At 39.1% G+C, this 11,720-nt stretch overlaps 2 protein-coding genes across 3 annotated transcripts in view; both read left to right on the forward strand.

Moving 5' to 3' along the window:
* asb5a (ankyrin repeat and SOCS box containing 5a) overlaps nt 1-4,708 on the forward strand; it is an 8,125-nt gene extending 3,417 nt beyond the window's left edge. The window contains exons 3-7 of the mRNA XM_037261770.1: nt 1,694-1,801; nt 1,870-2,020; nt 2,771-2,905; nt 4,040-4,231; nt 4,298-4,708. Coding sequence (XP_037117665.1) covers nt 1,694-1,801; nt 1,870-2,020; nt 2,771-2,905; nt 4,040-4,231; nt 4,298-4,425 — 714 coding nt within the window. The 3' untranslated portion in view covers nt 4,426-4,708. The remainder of the gene's footprint in view (nt 1-1,693; nt 1,802-1,869; nt 2,021-2,770; nt 2,906-4,039; nt 4,232-4,297) is intronic.
* Nucleotides 4,709-4,832: 124 nt separating this feature from the next.
* On the forward strand, nt 4,833-10,432 carry spata4 (spermatogenesis associated 4). 2 transcript variants are annotated; one of them, XM_037261776.1, is made up of 7 exons: nt 4,833-5,117; nt 5,880-6,009; nt 6,302-6,420; nt 6,574-6,797; nt 6,881-6,961; nt 7,341-7,429; nt 8,541-10,432. In XM_037261776.1, exons 1-7 carry the CDS (start codon nt 5,041-5,043, stop codon nt 8,544-8,546), a joined length of 726 nt encoding a protein of 241 aa, XP_037117671.1. In that variant the 5' UTR covers nt 4,833-5,040; the 3' UTR covers nt 8,547-10,432. The 2 variants fall into 2 exon arrangements, with proteins under 2 accessions (XP_037117671.1, XP_037117672.1); XM_037261777.1 differs by lacking the exon at nt 5,880-6,009.
* The last annotated feature ends 1,288 nt before the right edge of the window (nt 10,433-11,720 follow it).

Below are 11,720 nucleotides of genomic sequence, written 5' to 3' on the forward strand. Positions count from 1 at the left end.
GTGGCGAGATTGAAGTTGTAGGTCAGGAATCCAGAAAATAGGGTAGTTTGGGGTTGAGAAATTAACTTTATTCTTTTATTGAAATGTTACACTCGATAAACTGTATTTTTTCTAAAGGCATGTGTTAAATGAAAAAATCATTTGTAATTGTAAAGTTTTTTTTCTAGAAAAAAATATTAAGGAGAATTGTAAATTCTCAAGGAAAATTATGGTGAAGAAAAAAGTTATAATGTAATTACCGTTTTTTTCCGTGTATAATACGCCCCCATGTATAATACGCACCCTAACAATGGCATGTTGATGCTGGAAAAAAGCCTGTACCCATGTATAATACGCACCCAATTTTTTTTTTTTTTTAATTTTTTTTTTTTTTCTTTTTTTTTTTTAAGTCCCAATGATCGTCACACACGCAGGGAGGCAATGGGTCCCATTTTTATAGTCTTTGGTATGGTCTTAACTAGGCTGGATGTATTTTTTTTGTTGGCGTTGATTTCTCCGACTGCCCATAAAGGCACCACCGCGATCAGATTAAAAGAGAGGAAAGTGACGTGCGGACATGTGAAAAAGGCGGCTCTGTATGGGAGAGACGTTGAAGAGGAATAATAACACCCTTGGAAACCAAAACTTGCCCCTCGTCGTGACTCGGAGCCGCAACAAATGTTTCGGATTTGTGTAGGGTACATTGTGACAGCAAACGAGCAGGTGATCGAGCAAGCGTCTGATACGAGAGCATTGCGTTCGTATGGAGCGTGTTTGAAGTGAACAGCAGAGACGAAAGGAACAAGGCAAAGTGTTGTGAAATAAAATATTACCTGTAATACGCATTTTGTTATTTGCTGATTGTATTAAGCTATCACATTCATTGTCAGTCAAGAAGAGAAGAGGACTATTATCCCTTCTTTGACGAAATGACCAGAGCACAGTACAAACACACTATTGTTCTTTCGGTATTTATTCAACCCACATTCTTTCACAACATGACAAGAAGAGAACAATACATAAATCAATACTCGTACCAGTACCATGATTTTCTTAAAAAAAAAAAAAAAAAAAAAATTTTTTTTTTAAAAAATTTAAAAAAAATTGTACCCATGTATAATGCGCACCCCAGATTTTAGGACAATAAATTAGTTAAATTTTGCGTATTATACACGGAAAAAAACGGTACATGTGAGAAAAAGTAGATAAAATACATTTATATTTTCATATTTATATGCATATTTTCTTCAATGTTTGTAAAATAGCTTGAGAAAATATTTTTTTCTCATAAATTTATGTTCTCTAAAAAAATCAAATCAAATACTATTTTACAAAAGGGATTTGAAAAATTTAACTTTTTCATTTTTAAATTAACCCAAACATTTAATGATTTTTTTTTACATTTAAACATTTTTAAAATGTCATTTTGTAAAAGAAAGCTATTTTTTTTTGTTTTTTTTTGTTTTTTAATATTCTATTTGAGGGAGGCCCGAGTAAATCAGTTTGTGGGTACTTATGCTAATGTCATCATAATCTCAGGATACAGTATAGTAAAGTGGATTGATAGGAAATGCAGAATAGAACATCTCAACTTTATTTTCTTTTAATCAGAGGCACTTCAATAATACCTGGTGGCACTCCCAATTAACATGAGTTTGTGCTTTAAAGGTTGGGAAACAACAAACTAAATGTTTGTGTACGTGTGTACATTCAGGGTCACAACGTTAACAGCGTGACCATCGACCATGTCACCCCTCTCCATGAAGCCTGCCTTGGAGACCACGCACCCTGCGCCAGAGCCCTGGTCGACGCCGGCGCCGACGTCGGTGACTTTTTCAAAAAACAGTGATTTCAACCACTTTCCCGGCAGTAATATAAGGGTGTCTGCAGGTCAACGCCTTGACGGTCGATGGCGCCACACCGCTGTTGAACGCCTGCGTGGTGGGCAGTGCGGCGTGCACTGAAGTCCTGCTGGAAAACGGCGCCAGGGCTCAGAGCCTCGCCCACCAGCCATCACCCATCCACGAAGCCACTCGCAGAGGTCAGTACATTTTGCTCAATATTTTTAGTACAGTAATCCCTTGTCACTCCGCGCCTCACCATTTGCGACTTCACTAATTCATGGATTTTTATAAGAAATTAATGGGAAAAATAATTAGCTAGACTAACCGACAGAGAGTGACAGGATAACAATGTTTAAATACATTTTGTTTTATTTACTGTAAAGGTACAATACATGCACAGAACAGTGTGGAAATGGTTATTAAGGGAATGGGAAACGTTTATGTAGCGTAAAAGTATTGGGGAGGGTTTATAAAGTCTTAATGTAGTGTATAAATACATAAATAAATTTCTATTTCTCAAATTTTCACGTGGGTGGTTCTGGAACGTATCTTCCGCAATAAACGAGGGATCACTATATAGTTATTCAGTTTCCAAAAACAATGTGTTTATTTCGAGAAAACGTTGTCCATTTCCCTAACCATTTTGTTATATTTCAAGAAAAAAAGTTAATGTTTTCCATTTTTAAAAAGTTGGATATTTTTTGAGAAAAAAAAACACCAGGATATTTTTGATAAATAAAAATCTGGTAATTTTGACTTGACAAATATAGCTAAGATTTTTTTGTAAATATATTTTCTAGAGTCCTATATTTTGTAATATATATAAATAAGTATGTTTACAAGGGGAAAAAGAAAAAAAATGTACATAGTATTGCCAAGAAAAAAAGACAAAAAAAAGTATATATTTCTGAGGAAAAAATTGAATTTCCCACCCGTCGCCCGTCAAGGTCATTGTGCTTGCGTAGACGTTCTGCTGACGTGGGGTGTGGATGTAGACATGGACACCTCTCACTTGGGCACGCCGCTCTACACCGCTTGCATCTGCCAGGAGCTGGAATGTGCCAGGAAGCTTCTCAGGGAAGGTATGTTAAGTCCTGGGGAGACTTTTAGGATTTCCCAACATTCTAAATTGCAACACAGTTTCTGTTTTCATGACGGCCATGACATCAATGCTTTTCTGTCCATAATTTCATCATTGCTGTTCTTGCCTAAAAGGTCCAGAATTTCTCAGCCCGTTTGACTATTTACAAACAAAACAAACTCTTAAAGTTTGATTTCACTCCTTCCCAACATGCATGAATACATCAAGGCTGACAATAATTGCTTTTTCATCAATGTGACCTTGTCTAAAAACCCTTCCTTATTTTCTAGTATTTTTGAACGCATCATTGTTTCTAGAACAATGTCATGACATCATTCCTTTTAAAGCTTTGATTTAGCATTTTTTGTCTTGTTAAATAGTTCTCAGTGCATCCAATGAGAGTTTTTGGTCTGTTAATGCGTAGAATTTACCATCCATCTCTTCATCTGGTAAATGTGAACATTGGAGGTGTTTAAATATCATCCATGTGTGATATTTACCAGTGCAATTGTCTTGAGGCTGACACAAAAATGGCGTCCGAGACATTATTAGCGGTGGAAAATTCTTAACTCTAGTGAGTGCCTGTCTCAACATGAACTGCAGTTTGCTATTCACAAATTCACCTACTATTCGAGTTGAACTCACTTATTGGGGAAATTTGGGCTGTTTCCGTAACAACCTAAAATACCAAAAGATGGTGCCAGAGTTTTGGCTAATGAGAATGTCTTAATTGGTGTCAAGGAACTACTGTGGGATGAACCCTGCTGTGAAAAGCAAAAATCTGCATGTAATTGATTCCACCCTCCCACTGAAATGGTTAATATATATGCCACAAGATGACGGTGAAGCTCTTGTTTTGGTTAAGGTCTGACTAAATGAAGCTCCTCTCCTCTTTAATGCATCAAAGATCTTTGTGCATGATGAAGGTGCTAAGTTTAGCTTGGTTTGTCAGCAGAAGTTTCTTCGCCGAACGCCACACACACTTTTGGTGTATTTCTTTGAAATCAAGTAATCTGTCAACCAATTATTTTGGGGGTCATGTAAAAAAATCTTGAAATGATATTTAACCTTAGTATTTATAAGCATATTCACTGGTGTTTGACCGTACGTGATATACTTTGTGTTTCCCTTTCAGGCGCTAATGTTCAAAAAGGCAAATCCCTGGACTCGCCTTTGCATGCAGCGGCAGAGAAAGACTGCACTGCAATTGTAAAGTTGCTGCTTGACTTTGGTGCCGACATCAATGCCCGGGACGGTGAGTGTCGACGACCAGTGGATGTGGCCCCGCCCAGCAGCTTCACGGAAGGCCTCCTGCTCCTCTACGAAGGTAAAGTTGTACTTGTCTGCTTTATGAATTAAACTCCTTTCATAATGATTTTTTCCCTTTTTGTAGCCATGCCTCGAATGCTGACTCAGCTGTGCCGCCAGTGCATTAGGACGTGCATCGGCCGGGACAGACTGCACCTCCTCTGTCATCTGCCCCTGCCGGGTCGAATCAGGAACTTCCTACAATACCAGTGATAATGGCAAAAATGACTTTTTAATAGGTTGTATGCAAATAATTGAGTCTCTGAAGTGCCTACCCACCCAAGTAAACCTTTTGCGAGCTGCCTGTTTCGCAACAAAAAAAACTGGGAGTGACCCAGTACCATATGCAACCTACATTACATTATGATGACTGGTGATGAATAGCCTTTGTAAAAATTTCACAAAATGCACTTTGAAAAATGTTATTGTACGCTATTACGTTTATTTCTGCTTTGTGGACTGTTGAAAACTCAATAAAACACTTTATTTTATAGACGGATAATTTGCCTAATTCAAAGGGAGCAGTGTGGTAGTTGCAAGCTTGACCACTATGAGGCAGCAAAGCGCCACAACAGCCATTGTTTTGCTCCCATCGGGAAAACGCGAGGAAGAAGCAGAGTTGCCATAGTTACACAACCCTACTCACCGAAGGCCTGCAACGTCACACTGGCTAGCTTTCGCCAAAACCGCCCCTGTGTTACAAAGGGAGGACGCAGACGACGAGAAGAAAACAGAGAGAACGCGATTCGATTTGTGCGGTGTTTGGCTTGAAGCCAGTCCACGAAACAGTTTGAGAAGGAGGGTTAAAAAAAGAAAAAGAAAAAAACAATGACGGGGCTGCCGAGGGACGTCACAAGATGGCTGCAGAGCCTCGAACTGACTATCCAACCAATGAACATACGCAGGTAAATAAGTTGTCAATTACCATTTAAATTAAATATAAATACATATTGAATTCATTATTAGTAACAGTACGTAATATTAAAATCAGCGATAAAATCAACCCCCACTCCCCGAAAAAAAATATTTTCTCCCCGTCATGCATACAAAATGAAAATGACAAAAACGCTATTCAAAACAAATTTTTCTTTCATGGTTGTTGTCGCCCAAGGGTTGTATAATTGTTTTCTGATATTAGACGTGCATTGATTAATTGACAAGTAATCGATTAGGAAATTGATTGAAATTTGATATGATTCTTTTTTGATAAGCATCTAGTCACCTCCTTTGATTTGAATTTGTCCAAAAAAATTCTGCCCCTCTCGCAATAGTAAAGATAGTAGTAAGATTTCTTTGGTCTTCAATGAAAGCCGATTTTTACTTTGGAAAACAATGATCAACATTTTTGCCAATTTTTTGACATGTTGAGGATCAAATTAAAAAAAACTGCATTTATGCTCTGACAATTTAAAATAACGTTCTATTTACAAATAAAGGGGCAGATATTAAAATCTATTTAACTGATAAAATAATTGACAGATTAATTACCTATTAATATAATCATTAGTTGTAGGCCTCAGATTAAACAGTGTTTTTTCCCCCCCCTTGGCCTTAACCTCCACAGAAGTAATATTAATACATACATATATACAATTTAACAGACAACTGATCAAATCAATTACTTACCCCTTTGTTGTCATGTTATGTATGGTCTTTTATCTTCCCAGAGAATTTTGCAGTGGCTACCATGTAGCTGAGATATTTTGCCGTTATTATCCCAGGGATTTTGAAATTTGTTGCGTCACCAAGGGAACATCATTCTCTATCAAGCAGGACAACTGGAACAAGATACGCCGAGTAAGAACAGAAGAAAAAAAACGTAAAAACAGATTCGGGCAATGTTGCAATTAATTTTATAACGTCTTCTGCTTTCAGTTGACTGTGTTCCCTTTATGAAGGGAGACAATGCCATTAAGGTCCTATCTATCTATCTATCTATCTATCTATCTATCTATCTATCTATCTATCTATCTATCTATCTATCTATCTATCTATCTATCTATCTATCTATCTATATATATGTGTGTGTATGATGTCGTCACTCAAATTTTAAATGCATCAATTAGAGCATGTTTTTTTGTACTGACAGGCACTGCAGAAGTTGCGTCTGCACCTGTCTGAGAAGCTGATCTACGGGACCATCCACTGTAAACCGGGAGCAGCTGAGTTGCTGCTGCAGCAGGTGTATTCTGTCCTGACCAAGCACAGGTGACCCTTAAATGTAGACAGGTCATAGCATAACCATCCTAAAGTGACACAGAAAGAAGGGTGTGCCAGATGCCAGTCTTGTATACATAGCAGCCATTAAAAAGTCGTATTTCCATCACATGTCCACCTAATTTAGCAAAATCATCCTTTCAGGCCTCAAACAGCTCAAAGCTCACAGTTGGATTTCTCTGACCAGAAGTACCAGCAGCTACTCCCTCCGGTGGCTCGGTCCACCGCCACCACGGCCGTGAAGAGCAACCTGAGAAAGACTGAGATATTGGCCCTGCCTGACACCCTCATCAATGGGCGGAGGGCCGAGGCCATCATCAGCAAGCATCGGCAAGACAAGATTGCAGACAGGGCGATGACTGATTGTGGTGAGACCACTGGGAAGCCATTTTGTGTCGAGTGAAGGCTTTCAGGACAAAAAAAAGTTCTTAATGATTTTCTTTATCAACAGGGCGTTCAAACTTGGTCAAGTCAAAACTCATACAAACAACAGTGGAAAATCTGAATGGAGATGAAAATTACTCTGTCAGCGGTGAGACTGCTTAAGTGCACTTCTGTAATCATAATTTAAAAAGAAAAACACTAAAACAAACACAACGTAATTCTCGTCATAATACATAGATAAAAGTAAAAATCTACCTAGAGCTACCTGTAATTTTGACTCTTATTGAGATTATTGTCAACTGGACCAACACTACGTATACTGCATTGAATTCATAAGATGGTATGTACAGCAGTTGTAAATCTACATTATTTACATTACAATTGAAACCTTTATGCATAGTTTTGAGCTACAAGCATTGTCTAAATGTTTAGTTATCATTTTTTATTCATGAGAGCTACAAAATATTTTTTTTAAATTAAGCAATACTATCTTGAAGTCTGGCTTGAACCACTCTTATGTTTTCTAGAGCTGTGCCTCCAATCACCACTGAGTGGTGCTGTCGTCTCGTACAAGACCATCAAAGTGAACCAGCCTGCCAGAAGACTTCCACAAAGCTGTTAAAGCAGGGGTCACCAAACTACGGCCCGCGGGCCGGATACGGCCCACGGGACCGTTTAATCCGGCCCGCCAACCCTGAACAAATTGTATTATTAAACTTTTTTTTTTGGTCCTTTTGCCTGCAATGACTGCGTTTCCCCAGTAGATGGGGAAGCGCTCGCCTGCGCATTTACTACCGGAAGCCGTGTCAGAAAGCTCGGTGCACACTCACAAGTGCGTGTACGTACTCAGTAGTACGGACATGGCGCACTCGCGCTCTATTTGTATCAGTCCCGAATTTAGAGCGTGGGCTGTGACGACAGCATTCTTGTAATTCGCGCGCTGAGCTTTCAGATGCAGTTTTGCGCTAAAGCCACCCACAAACCTTCCCCTGGAATCCTTCCATTAAAATGAGTCGCCCAAGGAAAAGCAAGGTGGACACAGTGCCGAGCGTTTAAAAGAGAGTGGCCAATTTGGCTCGACGTACGCGACGTGACGTTCAGCCACATGAACGTCAACATCAAACCGTCACAGATCGAGGTAAACGGACCAACACCTCGGATCTCACCTAAGAATTGCCACAACAAATTTTACTCCAGACTATGACGCACTAGCAAACTTTAACAAAAAAGACAGCGGTGTCTACAAGCCTACTGGAACCTACAAAAGGATTATAAGGAAGGAACACAAGAACTTTAAGAGACTGCTCATATGTGTCAGAGAGATTCTGCTCTGACAACTGAGCTGAACTTTTATCTGTTAAGATTGTGCATGGCACAACAGAAAGTTAATGTTCCATGGCTTTTTTTTCTATGAGGAACCCAGAGAGAGTTATTTAGTTATTATTTATTTCCTGTTTTTTCTGTGAAGAACTCAGAGAGGGTTATTTAGTTATTATTTATTTCATTAATAGTGTTATTATTTGTTTCCTGACTTTTTTTCTGTAAAGAACCTGGAAAGGGTTATTAAATAACCGTTATTTGGTTATATGCGGCTTTCTGGAAAACAATAAATTTTTTAAGCTCCCCTACGATCGTCACACTTTTTCTGTTACAAACTGACACCGGCCCCCCCATCAGAGAAGGGAAAAGTTATGTGGCCCTCACAGGAAAAAGTTTGGGGACCCCTGTGTTAAAGCAAACGTGCATGCATCCCACCTCACCCCTCACAATTCAAACCAGTTCCCAATGTCTCAGTAACGTAAAGTTCTGTAGCTTGCTCTTCTCAAATAATTTCCTCCAAGGATCTATAATTACGGGACCTTGACAAAATTAACCTGCTCTACGTGAAATCTTACAAGGACAAAAGGGATTGTATTTTCCCTGGTTGAGGCAGCATTACTTGATCACCATAAATTATACCTGTCAATTATAGCAGATCCAAGTATGTGGCGCATATAGTGTTCTTAAATAAATATCCCCCCCTCACCCCGATTTTACAGAGTGTGTGTGTAAGGGAGATGCATTTTGCCTGAATTTGCAAGTGTCAGTTAGATATTCTAGATTCAAGTTGTTTATTGCCACTCTCAGTTTAATTGTCAATCAAAACAAAACAAAGAGTTAAGACCTTGTGTGTATATTTATTTTTATTGTAACGATCAGGCTAAGTAACAGACAATATATTGCGTAATGGCCAGCAACTTTTTTTACACTCGATGGGTGGGACACAACTATTTGTATTGAAGACGTTTAAGGAGTCACTTTGTTCTCCCTCTTTATCGAAGCACCATTACACCTACACTGGTACATATAGACCACAGGTGTCAAACTCAAGGCCCGGGGGCCAGATACGGACCACCACATCATTTTATGTGGCCCGCGAAGACAAATTGTGCATCAAATTCGTGTGATTCCAATCCAGTTTCCGCCCCTCCCACAGCACAGAAACAGCCCTAACCAGAGTGACCAACAACCTTCTTATGGCCCCTGACTCCCATTCCACCTCGCTCCTCATTCTTCTTGACCTCACTGCTGCGTCCAACACCATTGACCTTAACATCCTCTTCGACCGCCTCCAACACCACATTGGCCTCTCCCACAGTGCCCTTCGCTGGTTTCACTCCTACCTCACTGACCGGACCGCGTATGTGGTCCTGGGGGATGCTAAATCTCCCCCCCACACTGTCACCTGTGGGGTCCCCCAGGGCGCCGTACTCGATCCTAACCTCTTCACCATCTACATCAGGGGTCTCAATCTCCAGTCCTCGGGGGCCGCATTCCTACATGTTTTCCAAGTTTCCCTCGTTAAACAGACCTGATTGAAATGATCAGTTCATCCTCACGTTCTGCAGGAGCCTATATTTATATCTGTGCATCTGCCCGAGCTCAGGCTAGGTTGCCATGGCAACGATGCAGCAAAACCCACACGAGACTGTAATTAGCTTACCGTGAGCCTCTTTTAAGCCTATATGCTGCACCCATCGTGTAATATTCACTCAAGCATGTCGATGTGCTAACGAGCGCTAGCTGTGTGTATGCCAGTAAATGGGACAGTGGGAAGAGGCTTGAAATGCCCTTAGAAAGTGTTTCGCCATCTGCTGAGTTTTCCTCACTGCACTGAGAGAAGGGAGGGATTGTAGGTGGGGGTCTATGGAAGAGTGAGGATCCCTCCTCCCACTTCCACGACACAAATCTTCCACTTTGATTACCAAAGCCGTGTTATCCATGGGAAGCATGTATGAATGACATTTTTTCTTATAACAATTTACGATTCTCCGTGTTTGAATTGAACTACTGAAATAAATGAACTTTTATCCCACATTGTAATTTTAGTGTACTAATGTAATATTATTATTGTTAGCCATTTTATGTTTTACAAACAAACTGAAGAAATAGTAAAGCACATTATTTCTTCGTCAAATTTGTTATTTCTTCGCATCAAAATGAATGAATGGTACGTTTAATAAGAAAGTTGAGAATTATTTCTGGCTAAAATTGCAGTCCATAAAGGTAAATTGAGTTTGAAGTCCTTATTTTAGTTAAAAAAAAAAAAAGGAAAAAAAGGTAAAACATCAAGAGCACCCCAGAAATTAAATAATCTGCATTGAAACGCAATACGATGTCTCTGACAATTGTGGTCAAATGAGGAAAAAAGTATAACATCCAGGTGCGTGCAGTCGTTGGCCCCACGTTAAATAATATTTTATCACTGCAGAAGTAAATTGAGAAAATGTACTTACTGTGTATGGTCAAAGTTGGTGAAACTGGAAAACAAGAATGAGAACACATTTCACCTGAACATTACATAAATAAAACCTAAAACAAGAAAAATGCAACAAAGGTCAGTCAGTACTGAAGCATAACTATAATAAATATAAAACGCGGAAACAAAACAAGAAAATGTTTAACTGTCCATGACACAAAAATCCATCTGTCTGTCACTGAAGCAAAGTGGGAAAAACCAGCCGTCCATTATCCCTAAAATAAATGGAAAATGAGAAAATTGCATGTGTCTGTCACAAAATAAAATGAGAAAATGTTGTAGCTCTCAATAGCCTATCTATTATTGGAGAATTATAGCATGGATGTGTTTTAACTGTTCATCATCACAGAATAAAATTGAAAACATGAAAATGTGATTGTCTCTTGCAGAAGTAAAACCAGAAAATTCAATTCTCCTTTAAAACTGAAACAGAACAGCAACTCTCAATGAGAAAAACAAGTGTGGTAACTGTCCATTATCATAGACGTAAAACTAAAAAAAGAAAAAAAAAAGATCAAATATCCATCATAGAAGTAAAACAAAAAATCAGAAAAAGTAATTGTCCAGCATTACATTTAAAAATGTGTCCAAATGAGTACATGCACATGGATTTGGGGCAATATATGTAAAGGGCAAGTGTCAGTGTTCCTAACATCCTGCTAAGAAGCAAACAAAAATCTTTGTCAACTGTGACACAAATTTAAAGTGAGTTCACTCTGGCTGTGTCTTTAAAGAAATCCATCCAGTAAATAATTTATTCATCTTGCAGTGTGTTACATTGGCTATAGTCTTGGCTCGTGAGTGAACGATTCGTTCAAAAGAACACATTTCTTTCAGTGAACGAGAGTGAACGAATCACTTCCTAAAGTGATTCGTTCTTTTTTCAGTTCATATTACTTCAAGCAGTAGGTGTCGGTAATGCACATTGAAGCTGGTGCCACCTCGCCGTAAAACAAAGCGAAGAAGAAAATGATGTAACTTCCCGTTCACGAACGAGTCGTGAATTGCATTTACCGTTCATCAACTGAACGGATCTGTGAGTGAACGAGTCAGTGATTTGCATTTCCAGTTCATCGCGAGAACGGATCAGTGAGGGAACGAATCCTGA

This window comes from Syngnathus acus, chromosome 10 (genome assembly GCF_901709675.1).
Source record: "Syngnathus acus chromosome 10, fSynAcu1.2, whole genome shotgun sequence".
Lineage (NCBI taxonomy): Eukaryota > Metazoa > Chordata > Actinopteri > Syngnathiformes > Syngnathidae > Syngnathus > Syngnathus acus.